This window comes from Leptonychotes weddellii, chromosome 4 (genome assembly GCF_054177405.1).
Source record: "Leptonychotes weddellii isolate Sample4059 chromosome 4, ASM5417740v2, whole genome shotgun sequence".
NCBI classification, from domain to species: domain Eukaryota; kingdom Metazoa; phylum Chordata; class Mammalia; order Carnivora; family Phocidae; genus Leptonychotes; species Leptonychotes weddellii.
The window spans coordinates 17,826,198-17,844,404 of record NC_138372.1 but is presented as its reverse complement, the minus strand read 5'-3'; the positions used below and the strand labels follow the sequence as shown (position 1 = coordinate 17,844,404).

Here is an 18,207-nt window from a genome sequence, read left to right as displayed (position 1 = left end):
CCGGGGGGGGGGGGGGGGGCGGCTCCCTGGAATTTGCCAAAGTAGCTGCTCAGACAGGGAAGCCACACCCCCTCTGCCTCTAGAAGGCTTCTGCTGTGTCGTCCGGGAGCAGTTAAGGCCAGCAGCCGGGTAGTTTATCTCTTTACCCAGTCAAGCCTCGCAATTAAAAGCAGTAACGGTTATTGAACTGTCTTCCCGTGGCCATAATCTGTAATTCAAACCTTCATTTTCTCCCTGCACTTTTGGATTTGGCAGTGTGCTTTCGTTAAAAATACTTTGTATTTCTGTAAGTGGTTCTTGCAGGAGGCTACTTGGGGGTGAGGTCATCACTGGGGAAAATTCCTGGGTCACATTTTCTGGGCCTCCCGGATCTGCAGTCACAGAGGCCCAGGGTTGCAAGAATAGGCCTCTGCAGTTTCTCCCCCGTGTCCCTGAAGGCTGGCCCGGCCTCCAAGCCCTGCTTGCATACCTTTACTGATGGGCACTCGTTACCTTTTGGCACAACACATGTCATCTTTGGAAGATGAACTGAAATCTGTTTCCTGCAGCTTCTGACCATTACTCCCACATCCCTCCGTGGTGCACAAAAAAGCTATCTTGGGGTCTTCTCCCATTTGCAGGAGACAAAACCAAGGCTTGAGGAGATAAAGTGCATTTCCCACAGTCAGGCAGTAATTAGTCTCAAGTACTTTGCTTCTGAGTCCCTTGCTGATGTCATAACAAATAGGGCTGGAGGCAGGGGAAAGGGAGAGGACTCCTTGTTTCAGCAGGAGTGGTGGAGGTGGGGGAGGGAGCCCCTAGAGGCAGGGCCCAAGGAACCTGTGGCCACCAATTCCCTCTGTGACCTCATGATCAGGGCCTCTTGACAGGGGTGCAATCCCAGGGTCCTGGGAGACTTTTCCACACCCTCCAGCCTACAAGTCCTCCTGACCCCATTCTGTTTCGGTGGGTGGAGCTGGGGGCTGTAACTGAGGCTCCCCAGTGACCCACACCCGTCTGATTGAGGCACAAGCCTCTGAACAGAGAACAGAACTCCCAGGACCCATTCTGTCAGGTGCAAGATACAGCAGTAAATTCACGATTTTTGTATTGCTATATAGTTAGGCTCTGCTTAAAAATTAAAAAAAAAAAAAAGGATTAAAGTTGGAGGTGGGGCACCCGATCCTGGGAGAGGATGCGTGGTCTTTCCCAGGGCCATTTCTGGAGTGGACAGACGGTTCTATGTGGAACACCCCCACAAGTCTGGGGGACGGCCAGAGATGCTTCAGTGGTGCCTTAAGAGATGGAAGCCTGGAGACAGGGAGTGTGCAGGGGATGCAGAGGGCAGGCCTCGCAAGGGGGCAGCCACCACACCTGTCACAACAGCCCACCAAACACGAGGACAGTGAAGACCCCAGGACGCCTGGCAGGGGGGGTGGGGTCCGGGAGCACAGAGCAAAGGCCTCACGGGCCTGCGGCTCTGAGAAACGTGACCCTGCTCACTTGGCCCGCACGCCTTGCATGGGATGCTGACCGCAATCAGTGGAAGGCGGGGCGGCGGCATCTCCATACTCACGTTGCATCCAGTTCCCGCTCACTGGGCTGAGGAAGTTGGGGTAGAGGCCGAAGGGCTTGTTGATCTTCCTGAGGACTTTTCGGATGTTCCTGACCTGCCAAGAAACGGACACCAGACGCACCTTCACTTTCTGGAAGGAGCCACCAGCTCTTAGCCACCGCCGCGGAAGGAGGCAGCTTGTTCGGATCCGAAGAGGACACCACTCAGACGAGGCAGGACGGAGAGCTGACAACAGCAGGCCCCAGCCCGGAGGTGGCGAGATGGCCACGCCCTGGGCCCACGGGTGGGGCACTGCAGGACACGGCCACAGGGGAGCCTGGCCACCACCTTGGGGCCCTGCGAGGTCCCCACGCTCCCCTCACTTCACCCCTTCCTCACGGTGCCTTGCTTTGGGGCATGGGCATTTTCAGGAGAGGGGGCGGTTCCTATAAGCGATAGCCGCTCATTTTTAAGTGCTAGGTAACACTGCCTCTTTGATAGGTCAGAAATTGTCAATCCTGGCAATTTCATAACATTCAGCCTAGAAACATGTTATTGTATCGGACACCATACAACCATTCCAGAGGAAAGGCCTGGGCTCCTCAACACCCCTGCCCGAACAACAACAGCTGTTAACATTTCTCAGTCCTTCTGAGCCAGACCCATTACATACATCACCTCGGACCCTTAGAACAACCCATCTGGTATTATCTCTGTGTAACAGGTGACAAACCCGAATCCCAGAGTTTCAGTGGCATGCCCGTGGTCACTCAGTTCGTAAGTGGCAGAGCCAGGACACAAGGCAGGGCTCGGCTGGCCACACGGAGTAGCCCTTGTGTCCAACATGGGTCAGGGCAGGCCGTGCAGTCACATGTCGCAGAGGCTGCCTGGCTGGAGCAAGAAGAGGCTAGATTTGCAACCTTTGGGGCTACAAAGGGTGAGAAGCAGGAAGGCTTTATCCCTTGGGGTCTGCTCTCTGGCAGTACATGAAATGCTTCCAGCACAGAATCCACTAGAACAGCAAGGCCCTCGGGGACGGTAGTATATCATGCTTGTAGATTTATCTACAAGGCAAGGAGCAGGGAGAGGAGCCTTTTAGCTGTCAGACCTTTCTTTCTAGGGGACGGCACTTAGCTTTACCACATGAGATTTCATATCCATTTATGTTAACGGAGTCCATTATAGGGGACAGGAATGTACTTGCACCTGAGTTATTCTCGACCGTCCTGGTAGTGAGCAGTGAAGCAGGCTAAATTAGCTCCCCTGGAGGGTACGGGTGCTTCTAGAATTTGGGCCAATTTGTTGACTGCCAATAATCGCCTCTGTGGGAGGCATGATTGGGGGATGAAAATAGCCGGAGAATATAAATGTAGAGGGAGACAGAAAGACAGGCAGATGGACTCGAGAGGAAAAGCCTGAAGCCTGCCATACTAATCTGGTCTTGAAAGAATGTGGGCTTCGGAGTCAGAAAGTCCTGGGCTTGAATTCTAGCTTTATCACTTAGCAGCTGAATGACCCAGGACAAGAGACTGAACCTCTGAGTCTCAGTTTCCTCCTCTGTAAAATGCGGATAACAGTAAGACCCACCTCAGGGTTTGGAAGGGTGGTTAGGGACACTATAAGGTACCCAACAAATAGTAGGTGCTCGGGCAGTGGTACCTAGTTTGTCCAGGCTAGCCAGGGACTAGAGTGAGCTCCCTGTTCCGCTCCAGTGTGAGCCAGTCACAACCTTCCCAGGGGAGTTTGACTCAAGAGCAAAGGAAACAGGGAGGCTGGGGGAAGGAGGGTTTGGGAGGCAGGAAAATGGATCAGTAAATAAGACCCATCAGGAAGTGGGATGGAATTTCTTTCATGAACTTGCAAGGTGGGGTGTCACACGGTGGCAGAGTCCTCCCAGTACAGGCCCTGAAGGCAGTTCTGACATGACAGGCTATTTAAGGGGGGTAGTGAGCCCCAACCCAGAGGAAGTGATCAAGGGGCTGAAAAGCTCTCCTTGAGCTTCCCAAGAATGCTCGGGGGGATTCCCACACTGAATAAGCAGTGCTCTTAAATTCGGCATCAAAAAGCACTTGGGTGCTTATTAAAAATGCAGATTCCCGGGTCTGGGTGACACCCAGAGATGTGTTTCCTACAGGCACGCCGGGTGATGCTTTGAGGCTGGTTGGTGGACACACGACTGAGAGCCGCTGGGTGGAGGTGTGAATCTATGATCTCCCAGCTCCCTTGGCACCCCAAGAGTCTAACCCTCAGAGAAGGGAAGGTTTTGGGAGTGGAGGCGCCTCCAAAGGGATATTCTTGGAGGCGGGACTTCATCTCCCTAGGCAGGGCTCAGGAAGGGACAATTGCTGATGGAGCCCGAGCGCCCTCTGAGGGTGGTGTGTGTACCCTTGCCTTCCTTGGGTTTAGGGTTAGACCCGCGCGGAGGCACTTCCAGACGGTGGGACTGCTGAGGGCTGTCAAAGTGGAGGAACTGCTTCTTCTGGAGGGCTCCACAGAGGGGCAGGAGCAGGCAGCTGTCAGGCTGGCCGACAGCCTGGATGCTAGCTCTCAGCACCCCTTGCGGCCTGAGCCAGCCCGGTAACAATGAGGACGAAGAGACGTGTGCCTCTGCTGTCGTAGAGTGAAATCGCTTTGCCAACCTGCTGACAACATGAGCTAGGCGGGCATCTGGAAGGAAAAGGCAGCAGATCTCACATGAAAAAGTTAACTGGCTCTGGAAAGGGGACTTTTGCACCCGGTGGCCAATTCCTGCCAACGCCCGCGGGTGCCTGGATTTCAGTTCCTGTGCTCTCTCCAGATTCCACGTATGCGTGGTTGCCCCGGTGAAAACCTCGCCGGCAGCCTCCTCTCCTCCCTGCCCCGGCAGAACCCTGATTACCCACTGCGTGCACCTTCCTGCCATCTGGCTTCGGGCACGCTCAGGGCTTCCACAGCTGTATTAGCGGTGGCTGGACGTGCCCCCCACCCCCCCCACCCCCACTGATCGGGGACCTGCTGAGTGTGGAGAAGAGGGAGACACCATTCGGGGGTGGGGGGAGCAGGGAGAACACTTGCCTTTTCTGCGAAGACCTGGTTGCCAGAGAGCTCGGTGAGGTGTAAGAACTCCAGGTGCAGGGATCCAAACTCAGCCAGGATGCTGCTGCTCCCAGCCATGGCCCAGCCCCAGCTCCTGTTGGAGCCACTGTAAAGAGATGGAAGCACCCCCTGTCACCCCGCTGCTGGTGAGGCTGGCTCCCCTGCTGAGAGTAACCGGTGTGTGGGGGGGAGATCGCGCAGTGGGGGGGCACCCACTCGTGCCAGGTCCCATCCTGGGCGCTCTGGCCACCTGGTCTCCGTTGCTCCTCCCTGGGAGTCAGCACCAGTAACAGCCCCAACTGCTGATGAGGACACAGAGGTCACCTGCACTATTCTTTGTTTCTATCGTCAAGCAGCCCCTGGGAGATGTGTGGGCTCAAGGACGGTAGCAGAGCTGCCTCGGTGGCCAAGACCCAGCACCCAAGTTACGCTAAATTTACAGGTGATAGGGACAATGCCGTCAGGGACCACAAGGACCCTGCAGAACGCTTTCTGTCCTCTGGCTGAAGGCAATCCGGCTGCCTCACAGTCTGTGGCCCCGTGTGCGCGGGGCACACCGCTGTGGCTGGGGTCGGAACGGGGCAGACGAAAAGCGGGGACCCTACCTGGCTCTTTCCCTCTCCTCACACTGTCAGTGCTGCCCGAGGACACACAGTGGCCCCTCCTGGAATTTTGTGGACCCCACACCTGACGGGCAGGTGACTCTGGTACGACCACGTGCCCGGAGCTGCAGGCTCCCTGGGAGGCCCGAGGTTAGGAATGAAACGAACAGCGGCTCTCGGAGTAAAGGTCTCCTCAGCTGTTAGTCATGTGTGTCTCAGGAACACCTCAGACAGATCCTCGCTGGAGAAGGCTGTCTCAGTCCCGCTTCCAGGTCCGGGGTGCTTCCAAGGAGGAAGAGCGCAGAGGTGGGGTCTCAGGAAATCCTCCCACTTGCCCCTCTCACAGATGAGGAAAACAAGGCCTGGGATGGTGATGTCACCCACTCGCCATCACACAGCACGTGGAGCAGCTGGGACTCAAGGCTGGCCTGACACCAGAGCTGGTCCTAACCACTATGTGGCCTGCCTCTCCTTAAATTAGATAATAAGCAAGGACGCTGCCTTTCCAGGTGTTTTCACTTAAATCTCTATAGCCAGGGGGCCAGCATCAAGTTTCTTAGCTGACAGGCCTTGGGCAAACCATCCCCACCTTATGCACCTGCATCATCAAACTGGGCGAGGGTAATTGGTCCTGGTCTCTGTTCCTAGGGCTTTTGTGGGGTGAAGAGGGAAAAGAAAAGCACAGAATGGGGGTGTCCTTTCTGCCTCCTCTCCCCGTGCCTCAGTTTCCTCATATGTACCGTGATGATCTTTCCTGTGGGACATTTAGGACAACCAGGGGGCCAGGGTGGGGATGGAGCAGGGTGGAGTGAGTGCCCCTATCTGTAGGGGCTCCAAGGAGTAGGCTGAGGGGGCTGGCTCTGCCCTGGCCTCTGGGAAGCCCCTCCACTTCCTTGCTGGGATAGCTCTGCCTCTCTAGGAACTGGCCTCTGTCTGTCTGTCTCCTGGGGACAGGACATAGGGAGGCAGATGTGGGAGAAGGTGGGTCTGGGAGGTCACAGTGCCATCTGAGGGGCACCCCTTTTCCTGGGGTGGGCTGGGGCTCTCCTGAGGCTGCCCCTCTCCTCTCCAAACTCCATTATCTGGCCTGAATATAGTTTCTGAAATCAAACTCATCAGTCTCAACTTCCAGAAAAAGGTGGAGGACTTAAGTTTTAGGATCTGATGGAGCAGGTGGCCTCAATAAACAGAGACGACCACTGGCCCCTTCTTCCTGTCTCCACCTCTTTGGGTATTTTCCTGACTTGGGGGCAGGTAGAGAGGGATGGGCTGCACAGAGAGGGGAGACTTGGCTCGTGGATAATAAATAAAACAGCTTCTGTGTATTGAGCCACTACAGATACCGGGCACTGGGTCAAGCTGTTTGCTTCTTGACTTCATTTAAAGCCTACAAGGTAACACATCATTCATCCCAATATACGAAGAGGAAACTGAGGCTCAGAGAGGAAAGTAAGCTATTGGAAGGTCAGAGCTGGTAGGTGGCAGAGGCCAGATTCAGCCTGGGCTCTGTGCATCCCCTAACGGTCTCCCACCCAGATGGCCCCACATCCACCCAGAGGGAAGGGGAAGGTGTCCCCTCTCTGTTCTTCTTCCCCTCAGGCCAAGTGAGACTTCTCTCTCCAGCTATCTCAGTGGGAGATGTGGGTACCCACAGAGGGTTTCCTGAATAATGGATGCTTCCTGCCCTCACAGAGAAATTCAAGGTCAAAATAGCCACCGGTCACCCAGTTGTCTTTTGTTCTCATTTTCCCCCACATGAGCCTCTCCTTCCTCTCCCCTCCCTCTGGAGTGGGATCCCTGCAGTGGAGCCAGCCAGGCAGCCAGGCAGACCAGGGCTGGGCAGAGGTGGGCAGTGGGCGGGCGCCTTCCCTCTCCTGTTTGTCTTCAAGCGCCGGCTCCCGCAGCGCCCGGCCGGGGGACTTCGGGCAGGTCTGCTGATCTCTCCCGCCCTCAGTTTCCTCATCTGTTAAATGACCAAACCCACACCTCTTAGAGCTATTGTGAGGTATAAATTAGGCATGTAATTACTGTCATTTTTCACATTATGTAATTATGCACATATAAATCATGTGTTTATAGTTTATTAAAATTATTTGAGTTATTGAGTTCCTGAGGGGTGCCAGACAGCTGTAGTGTCTTATTTCATCTTCACATCCAGCTTCGGAGGTAGATACCACGATTCTTATTTCATGGGTGAGGATGCTCAGACTCCGAGAGGGGGAGACACTTCTTCAACGTCACACAGCAAGGGACAGAACTGATAGAGCTGAATCCAAATCCAAACCCTAGGTATTCTGTGCCCCAAATGCACCTGTTCTGGGCGGCATCCAGAGACCAGGAGGGCTTTTCATCAGCCCTGCAAGGCAATGGGCTAATGAAGCTCTGCCCTCTGCCTCCCTCCCTGTCTGTTAAGTCTGCAGCCTGTGTTCTCTGCCCGGGGAGAAGGGGTCACTCCACAGTGCCCCTCCCCAGCACGGCGGAAGCTCCCATGTGTATCTGTATGTCTGTGTGTGCACTCATGTGTACGGTATAATTGTGAACTTTAGAGCCAGACAGACCTGGTTGCTAATTCTAACTTCACTCTACTGCTGTGTGACCTTGGGTAAGCTACCTCACCTCTCTCCGCCTCAGTGTCTTCACTGGTGAAATGGGGTCCTTGTGGTCATTGTGAGGTTGAAGAGAGAGAATCCAAATCATGTGTTCACATTGTATGTGGTGCACAGTGAATGCTCGATAAACATTAGCAATTACTAAGATGCAGATATCTGTGGGGGGGGGAGCGTGTCTATGTAAATGCATGTTTGTGTGTGTGTGGATGCAGAGCGTGTGATACAGGTGAACTTGTGTATCTCAGCCTGCATGATTTGGGTGGGTGGCAGCCAAGTGTGTCTGCGTGTGTGAGAGCTTAATCCTTGGACTGGCCACTGCCACTCTCTTGGATTCAGCAGTCCCTCGGAGGTCGCAGGTCACAGGGGTCCACGCCTCTGCCTCCCAGACAGGAAGAGCAGGGTTAGTTATCTACCCCTCCTGCTGGGACCCGGTCTGGCCCTTCCCTGGAGCTGCCCAGCGCAAGCCCTGCCCAGGGCGGGGGCGGCAGTGTGCGGCCCAGCTCCCACCAGCAGGCCCTCTCCAAAGAGCAAACTCAGCGCCCCACGGGCCGTAAACATCCCTGACATTCCCCCCGCTGGAACAGAGAGGCGTTTTTTTAGCAACAGACTCTCTTACCCAGAAAATGAAAGGGAGGTGTTGCCAGGAAATATGCATATACATACATATGTATACAGCACTGGCAGCATGCAAATAGCCTAAAAATAAATGCGTTTTCTTAATCAGAAATGTTAGGATCTGTGTCGCATCCGGTCCGGGCTCTGAGGAACAGGGGTAAGGCAGACAGCCAGGGCAGTGCAGATGAGGGAAGGATGACTGAGGTAAGGTCCTATCCCAGACTCCAGGCATTGAGGCCCAAGGAGCTAGCCCTGGGACAGAGAGCCACAGAGATACCGTGTTTGTGTCTCGGCTCCATGATAGCTGGGCTGTGTTTCTCCATGATCAGTGTTTGTGGGAAAGGAATCTGAGCAGTGATCCAAACGTCTGGCTCTGAGAAGTCAACCCTGGCACCGAGAACGGGATTCGATTGGCCCTGGGGGCCCCTTTGTGGCCTCTGGTGAGGTTTATGTGAGGTCACACCCCAGGAATGCTCTTGGACCAGAGACAGTAAGCGAAGGGGCCGAGCAGGCGAGTCCCCTCTCCTCTGCGAGGCCCCGGGCAGGCTGACCCGAAGAATGGGAACTCCCCAGGACAGAGAGGAAGCCGAGGCACGGAGGCACTCACCAGAGCCCACGGCCCCCCCTCCCACGCAGCTCCTGAGGTAAGACATCACCTCAGGAGATGGAACGGGGAAGTGTGGTGAGACGGAAATATTACAGCCTTCCTCCCAGACTCGGGGTTGTGGGAGAGCCTCAAGAACGGCCCCAGGAAGCCCCTGGGTGCCTTCTACAACGTCTCCCGGGGGGCTGCTCCTGCAGCCCAGGGACAGCAGGGCTCCCGTCTGAGGGAGGGCCAGACCGGCCTCGAGAGCAGAGCTTTCCATCTCTAACCAAACGGGCTTAAATCGTATCCCCAATTACCTAGCAGCTGGAAGACTTTGGGCAAGTTACTTCACCTCTCCAAGACTCTGTTTGAATAAAGGGTGGCTGTGAGGAGTACTCGGTGAGGCCACATACAGAAAGCCTTAGCACAATGCCGGGCACAGGGAAGTGCTCAGAAACGGTCAGCACAGTGTCATGGTTCATCTCTCATCCTGCACACAGTCCCGAGCACAGATATTTGTGGAAGGAATGAGCAAAGAACCGGACACGGATCCTGCCCTCAAGGAGCTCCCAGGCCAGCGGCGAACATGAAGAGGGATGTGACGGGGCCGTAAGGAGGCAGAGAAAGTGCCTGGAGGCCGGGAGAAGTTAAAACGCTTCTAGCCCTAACGGCACAGGTGGCGGGCGAGCTGGCCTTTGAGAGCAAGTCGACCGGTGGAAGAACAGAGCGAGGAAAGGCAAGACAATGGGGCCCTGGGGAGCCCCAGGAGCAAGACTTGTGCTCATGAAGATTCATCCATCATCCAGCTGGCTGGCCATTGGTTCTCTTGACTCTGAGCCCATCCCTTCCCCTCTCTGGGTCTCAGTCGCCACATCTGGAAAACGAGTGGATATAAACACACTCCTATCCCCACGAGGGGGAAGGGCATCTGCGAGGGGGGCAGGTAAGCACACCCCCCCCACCCCGGCGCTGGAGCTGGACCCAGCGGCAGCCCCGGCTCTACCTTTCTCCCGTGGCACCGCCCAGGGTCCCTTCCGTGTTGACATTCTGTGACTTAGTGACTACCCAGAAAGTCTCTAGTTCACACACTGAATTAAGCAATAGATCAGGAAGGAAAATCATGGAAGCAGCCAATGAAAATCAATGTTTTAAAACCAAGCCAGTAGAAAGAAGCATTACTGGTGGTTTCTTTGATTAGTGGTCGGAACCACATAGGAGTTTTCTGGTCTTACCTAACACTTTTGGTTTAATCCACATTTTCTGCAATGAGAACTTACTATTTTTTTTTTTAAAGATTTTTATTTATTTATTTGAGAGAGAGAGAGAGAATGAGAGAGAGAGACAGCATGGTGGGGGGGAGTGTCAGAGGGAGAAGCAGACTCCCCACCAAGCAGGGAGCCTGATGTGGGGCTCGATCCCGGGACTCCAGGATCATGACCTGAGCCGGAGGCAGTCACTTAACCAACTGAGCCACCCAGGCGCCCCGAGAACTTACTATTTTTAAAGAGGGGGAAATTCCAATAAGTATTATTAAAAATGGAGCTGGAAGTCCTGGGTTTGTGTCCGGGAATGGTCAGTTACTGGCTTATGTGACCTGACTAGGCCCTTATTCCTTGGAGTCCAAGCCTCCGTGGGCTTGATGCCCCCAGAAGCCCCTCTGGGTTCTGACAATGGGTTCCTGAGACCCAGTCCAGCGGTCCCTCTGCTCAGGGTCTTGAGACCCCCTAGCAGTTTGGGGTACCTCATGGCAGGAGGGTGTGATGTGCCTCCTGGCGCCTGACCCTAGCTGGGCACACCTGTAGGGCTGTGAGTCAAGGCAGTATTAGGGAACGATTACAGACCAGCTGCTCCCTCCCCACCTAGGGAAGATCAGCCCTGGAGAGCCCTCGGCTAAGGCCAGTCTCCACTGTGCCACTGACTCGCTGGGATTCCCAAGGCGGGTCCTGTCCTCTCCATGCTTCAATTTCTTCACAGATGCAGCCAAAGCCACAAAAGGGAAATCAGAAGATGTCCTACCTTTTGAAGTTCACAACACCTTTTGGGATTCCCGTGGGGGTGTTGAAGGCCGGCAGAAGCTTCTCTCCCAGCTTGATGGCCTTTACTCGGAACACCTGTAAAGGAAGAAGCACAGGGCATCATGAATGGGGCTGGGTGGGTGCCATCCCCGCCCCAAGCCCCGCTCCTGCCGGCGGCGGATGCACCCAGGAGCTGCGGGCGCAGAGTGGGAGGGGGCGCTGCGTCCGGCTCTGGAGTCAGACGGGCCTGGATGTGAACCTGACTCCGCATTTCTGGCTACATGGCCTGAGTTGAGGCACCTCCTCTGAGCCTCAATGTCCCTCTTCAATCATAAAACAAGGCCACAGCGGCCTTCCTCAGAGGCTGTCGGGAGGAATGACAATTAGGTCATCGTTGTAAAGCCCGCAGGACAGTGTCAGGACTGTGACGAGGGCTCAGTGATTCCAGCTGTGCTTCCGGTGGCCGCCGAGGGGATGAAGGGGCCAGGGTGGCGGTCACCAACAGCCAGTGCCTGCCCACACGGTGGGGCCAGGACGCCACAGGTGGGGCGTGTGGGAGCACATCTGATGGAGTGTGAGGAGCACTAGACTGGGAGCCCTGCCCCGCCCCGGGTTCTAGTCCTTGCCTCGCAGCTCAGCTGCTGTGAGCTTCTCAGCAAAGCAACGCCACCCCGTGTGCAAAACCAGGGGAAGGGCCGGACATTCTGGATCTTCCCACCGTTCCCATTTTACAGACGGGAATGAGCAGAGAAGGTGAACGGTTAAGCTGCTGACATCATGGCCAAGGAGCCGTAAGGAGGCGCCCCGGCCTCAGGGCCCTGATGGAGGCTCTGACCCCCTCACACCGTTCTTCTAATTCAGAAGCACCTGTGACCTTCTGATGCCTCAGCTTCCCTCTTAGGAATCTATTCTAAGGAAATAAGTAATCAAGGATGTTGTAAAGATTGAACTTTAGGGCTATTTATTCCAGCATTGTTTATAATAGTGGAAAAACGAAGATATTCTAAACATCAAATACAGAAGTGGTTAAATTAGGACTTATCCATGCAACGGAATACCAGGCAGCCACTGGAATGATGTAGACAATTACTTAATAGCAAAGAAAGGGTTTGTAGTTTATTAAAAGAGTATTTTGAAATAGTATAATTCAACTTTAGTAATTATATGCACACGGATGTGTGAGGAACAGATGAGAAGGAAATACACCAAAATATTAACAATGCTCTCCTAGGGATGCAGGGTGGGCTCACGGAGGAATTTTGTTTTCTTCATCTGGCTTATCTCTCTTTCTGTGCTATTTTATAATAAAAGCAAGCCCACAGTAAATATTATTTATTTTTTAAAACGTGAGACGTAAGTCACTTAGCAACTGTTCTGAGTGGAACAACACACGTTTCCTTTCGCTTCCGAGCTCAAGGCCGATCCGGTTTGCCGACCTCCCGTGTGCGGCAACACCAAGTCCTCTTGAGTCCCCTGGCCCCAGTATGGGCCACTGAACGGCTGAGGCAGCTGCAGAGGGCCTGCAGTGGGGAGGAGTTAGCCGGACTAGCTGGGATGTGGCAGGGAGGCCTCTGAGGGCAGCTATGGCTCCTGCTCAGGAGGGGAGGCGGGGGAAGGGAAGAACCGCACCTGGGGCCTGGCAGGGACGGGCGAGAGGAGAGGACAGCGTCCAGCGCCAGACAGTGGGTCCCAGAAGTGGGCATGGGGGCCACTCACATCAGAGTCCCTGCGGAAGCGTGTCTAGAACCCAGATCCCAAAGCCTTGGCCCAGAAGCCACTGGTTTAGCAACAACAAAGGGCTCTCGTCTGAGGCACCTGATAGTGTCACTTGCCCCCCGAGAGGCTGAGCAGTAAGGCACAGAGGAACTGAACTCACACCTGACCCCAGTGCTGAGGCTCCAGGCAGCTGGCCGGCTGCCCTCTGCCCTGAGGACTCCGAGCTCAATCTTCTTAAATGCTCTTAGGAATTTCCACGTCTCCACCTTTGGAAAGCCCTATCGCTGGCAGGCACTGCAGGATCTCAGCCACACCAGGAAGGATGCTGAGTGAGTGTGTGTGGACCAGAGGGGTACCACTGGGAACAGAAGAACACGAGTCCTACTTATTCTCTTGGAAGTGAGTAGGTGTGGAACAGATTCTGAACCTGATTCCACTGTGTGTGCGGGGGGGTGTTTCCCCATACCACCAAGCAATTCGCCAGACACCAGCTGGGTGCCCTATAATTCAACCCAGTTCTGACACTATCTTCCCGGAGACAGCATCAGATTCCAGTTTGAGGATTCAGTCCTTACAAGACTGATGCCCCCCCCCCGCCCCCCCACTTCAGACACCATTCCTAAGTCCAGCCTGTTACCTGTGCTTCTGACCCACGGTCTCTAAATCAGAGGTTCTCACAAACCTCTCTGTGGGTTTGATTAATTTGCTAGAGCGCTTCACAGAACGCAGGAAACATTTTACTTAACTGGTTTATTATAAAAGGATGTAGCTCAGGAACAGCCAGATGGAAGAGATGCTTACGGCAAAGTATGAGGAGAGGGCACAGAGCTTCCATGCCTTCTCCAGGAGTGGTGCTTTCCCCAAATCTCCCAGTGCTCAGCCACCCTGGAAGCTCCATGGCCCAGTTCATTACATGCACACGACTAATTAAACCACTGCTAATTGGCTCCTGATTCAACCTCCAGCCCCTCTCCCGTCCCTGGAAGTCAGGGTGGTGGGACTGAATATAACAACCCTCTCACCTTGTGGTTGGTTCTCCTGACAACCAGCCTCTATCCTCAGGTGGGGTCCAAGAGTCACCCAATTTACATAACAAAAGGCACATTTATTGCTCTCAGTGCTTAGGAAATTCCAAGGGTTTTAGGAGCTCTGCCAGAAATGTGATGAAGACCAAATATATATTACTTATTATAAATCACAATATATCACTGTGCCAGGTGTCTTATCTACACGACCTTCAATCCCTGCAATAACTTGGTGGGGAGGGTGTTGACCACGTTGAGGATGAAGCAATCTGCCCAAGGTTGTGGAGCCCGTAAGTGCTATCAGCGGCTTTTCCAGCACAGAGAAAGGCCGGCAGCCATGGTAAGCCACAGTCAGGGGCCCAGAGGTTCCAGAACAGAGGTGAGAGAAACTAGCAAGAATTCTATTCTGTAGAGTGGAAAGTTCTCCGGGCTGCGAGTCAGAGCCCAGGTTCAGATCTTCCCACTTGGCAGCTGTGCGACCTCAGGTGAGCCACGTACTGTCTCTGACCCTCGTCTGCACAATGGAACTGCTCATGTGCCCTGGATGCTTCAGGGATTCTGAGCCACTGGGGCTTAGCAGGGAATTTTCTGCGTCCCCTGGCGGCAGGGGGTAGGGATGATATTTGTCTCAGGGTGGACAGAGCAGGGAGAAGTGCAGGGAAGGGAAAGGCCAAAGCCAAGGCATCCAGCCCTAGAGCAGCGGTTGCGTTGAGCAGTGTGGCCCTCTGGCTAACGGGGAGCACAACAATGGATGACCCATGTCCTGGGGACTTGGACAACCTCATGCCCAGATACTTGGGCTGTGCTTTCATGGGAGCTGACGAGGGGATGAAGAGCCTCCCATTTCTACAGAGCTCTGTGGTTTTCAAAATTCTCTTGCAGCGTGGAGAGTATGGGCTTTGGAGCTGGTCAGCTCGGGGTCAAACCTTGTCCCTCCTGTCCCATTTCACAAGAGTTCTGTGAGCCGATCCCCACGGTGGGGAAGGAAGCGAGGCCCAGGGGTGGGAGAGGACTTGCTCAAGGTGTGGGGATAAGACCCAGGTTTTCTGACTCTGTGCCCAGGGCTCTGCCTTCTCCCCACACTTCTCAGCCCTTCTGCTGGAAGCCGATGCCTGGGGCTGAGGCCTTGCACTTAGGGCATGTGACCAGCAGTCCCATGTCCCGTGGCCGCTGGAGGCCTGGAGCGGTGGCTGGCTGGTGGCTGGCCCAGGAGGGGAGCAGACAGGGGTGGCTGTGGAGCAGGACAAGGCCAAGGGCCCCTAGCGGTGGAAATTGTGAAACAGTGGTCTTGGCTTCATCTATCCTGAAAACCAACACCTGCAAAAACCAGTCCAGCAGCTCTACAAGCCCGAGCTGAGCCCAGAGCCTGCTCGGTGCTGTGTGGGGAGCTGCATGGATGGTGTGAAGAGACTAGTCGTGCTCCTTAAAGAATTCACTACCCACGTGGGAGCCCGTGGGGCTCACCTGGGCAGCAGAAGGGAAGCATCAGACAGAAGGTGAGGAAGAGTCAGCAGGTGGCACCGCGGACGTTGGGTGGACTTGGGTAGCCCTGGGCAAATCCCCTTGCATCCCTGTTTCCTCACTGGTGAAATGAGGGAGTGGGATTGGATGTTCTCCGAAGTCTTCTCACACCTGAAGGGTCCAGGGGCCTCAAAGGGCCAACTTACCTCTTCTCCCGTCAGGTAGAAGGCTGAGAGGAGTCCTCCGATGTACCGGATGTTCACCTCAAACAAGGATGCTTCTCCACTCTGCAGGGCCGCAGGAAAGAGCAGTGTGTGGGGGGGGAACCGGGGTGGGGGAGAACACTTGTGAGCCGCCTGCAGGGCTCCCAGGGACAGCCAGGCCCTTGAGACAGGTCACTCCGGCCCCAGCCTCCCCCCCACCCCCCCACCCTGTTGGCCTGGCTACCCTCATGCTGAGCTCCGGCACCTTGCCTGGCAGGCCGGGCTATGCTGGGCGGTGGTTTTTTGAGCAAAAGTTGAGAGGGATCAGCACCTGCTTGGCAGGCCACTGCAGCACGTTGACAGCATTAGGAATAAACACTGGGTTTGGCTTCCTTCCCCAGCCCTTGCCGGAGGCCCTCGGAGCAAAGTTGTGCCTGGCTGCTCTCCAGGCAGCTCAAGAACTTGGTGGGGGAGCTGGGGCTGAAGCTTAGCCTGAGGGGAGGCAAATTCTTTAGTCCAGCCACCTCCCCTTCCTGCGGGAACTTCCCGGCTTAGCAGGAGGGAGGGGAGACGGGGAAGACAGGGGGAAGACAGGGGAAGGTTCTCTGAGGAGGTTCTGGGGCAAAGGGGACAAAGCCGAGGCTGACAGGCAAGGGTGCCAGGCAGACACTTGCAGGCAAGCAGCAATTCTCAGCCTCAGGTCTGCGGCCCACAGGGCATGTCCACAGTTGCCTTAATCTGTGCTTTCTTTCTTGGGTCTGGACTGCAAATCCGGGGTGTTGGGGCATCATGCCAAGGACCAGCTCTAGGTTAAAATCCCACCTCAGCCTCTTACTTGGCTTTGGGACGTCGGGCAAGAGATTTAGCTTTTCTCTGCCCGAGGTTCTTCACCAGGAGCAGGGTGGCTCTGAGGCGCTGAGGGGTACAGCTGAGATACCCGCCCAGCGCCCTGTGTGGCTTCCTAAAGGTGCCCGCTCTGACCTCCCCTGCGCCCAGCGCTCCCCACATCACAGCCTTTTACCGCTAACAACACGCAGTGACCATCCCTTCATGTGGGAGAGCCTCGTGAAACAGAAAACTGCAAAGCCATTCTCTCTTTTAGCCTCCCCGTGCTCAGCGAGGTCACCATTCCCATTTTCCAGATGAGAAAGCCAAGGCTCAGAGAGGGGATGTGACCCTATCTTGCTTTCTTCCGAGGACCTTCCCTAACCTGCCCCAGCTTGCTTGAATGTCCCCAGGCTCCCCGGACCTGCCAGCACCTGGCACCCTAGGTAGCTGCCTGATGCCCATTCTCTCTCCACCATATGCACAGAGGCAAGGTGGGCCTGTGAAGATACCCCTTCCTTCTCCCACCTCGGCCTTTCTCAAATTCAGGAAGGATTGTAAGCTTCCTCACACAGACTACCAGAAGGCATAACATGCCTCAGAATAATGGTAATGATGAGGAGGAGGAGGATACCACTCTACATCCAGATCAGACTTGATTGTGTTATGATGCTTGTTATAACCCTCCGCGGTAGTTCACCTCACAACAAGCCTGTGAATTAGGCAGTGTCATTGCTGGGGCCGACCAAATGGCTCCCAATCCTCTCACCTATCTCCTGAGGGCAGCAGAGGGTGGGGTGGGGGCTCCGGGTCAGAGCAGCTCTGAGCAGATAAGCCCCTTCGGTTGCCACTGTTCTGTTCTACAGATCCAGCCCTAGAAGGGACTTCCTGGGTGCCTGGCACCGCAGGGAGGGGAAGGAGGGGTCGTTGGCTGTCTTCCCTTCCTGAGGAGAAGAGGCTGGTAAATACTCATGCGCTGGCCAGGGCTGGAGGGATCCCCCACCTTGAGGCTGGTCTTAGGAGAGGACAAAGTAGAGAGTGCACGGAGCCCCATTTCCAGCACTGCTCTGCTGGGCGGCTTGGGGCCAGGGTCTCTGGGTCTCCGAAGTGATAGGGTGGAGCTGGCCACTGACCTTCCAGGCCCCTTTTGGCTCTAACACTCCAAGGGTCTCTGACTCACCACGTTCAGGTGGAAGTTCTCTTCAACCCAGGTCTTGGCCTCCTGGAACTCCTCCTGCAGCTCCATGAGGTAGAGGGTGTCAAGGGAGTCAATGATGGTTGCCCCACTGAGACCTCCTGTAGGCACAGAGATCGAAGGCATGACCCAGGTTTGTTCCTATCCTTTCCATCCTCAGCCACATAAGCCCTCATTCCCCGGCCCCTTCTAAGTGCCTGGGCAAGCTCCAAGGCCAAGGCTGGCCCAAGCACGATCCAGGGAGACTCCACCAGTATTCAAAAGGGGGGAGTCCAGGAGCAAGCATCCCCCCTCCCGCCCACCCTAGGCTGCTTCCTGGGCAGTGGGCAGTGGGCAGCAGGCTGGGAAACCGAGTTCACAGGCCGAACCGCTTCCTAGACCTTCAGGGTCCACACATATCCACCCGAAAGTCAACCATCAGTACCAGCCAGGCACCCACCACTTTTCTGTGACACGGGGGAGAGGGCGAATCGGTATTGGGTTTACTCTATCTTAACAAACATGCCAGTCCTCTGACTTTTCAATTTCATTCTTCATTTTATTCTAAGACCAAAAAAAAAAAAAAAAAAAGATGTTCACAAATATTTATCCAGGAAGATATTTATTGCAGTACCAGATACAATGGAGAAAAGATGGGGAAAAAACTCCAAATCCAACAGTAGGGGATTAGTTATATAAATTGTGGCTTAAATATAAAATAGGACATGATGCAGCCCTCCCTGCAGGTGAGGTAGACCTGCGTTTAC

At 54.9% G+C, this 18,207-nt stretch overlaps 1 protein-coding gene across 2 annotated transcripts in view; it reads right to left on the bottom strand.

Annotated features, from left to right (window-relative positions):
* MAN1C1 (mannosidase alpha class 1C member 1) overlaps positions 1-18,207 on the bottom strand; it is a 144,030-nt gene that overhangs the window by 19,099 nt on the left and 106,724 nt on the right. For both annotated transcript variants that reach the window (XM_081817777.1, XM_081817778.1), the window contains exons 3-7: positions 17,447-17,562; positions 15,445-15,525; positions 11,038-11,132; positions 4,589-4,715; positions 1,556-1,649 (exon numbers count right to left, since the gene is read on the bottom strand). In XM_081817777.1, the coding sequence (XP_081673903.1) occupies positions 1,556-1,649; positions 4,589-4,715; positions 11,038-11,132; positions 15,445-15,525; positions 17,447-17,562 (513 nt within the window). The remainder of the gene's footprint in view (positions 1-1,555; positions 1,650-4,588; positions 4,716-11,037; positions 11,133-15,444; positions 15,526-17,446; positions 17,563-18,207) is intronic.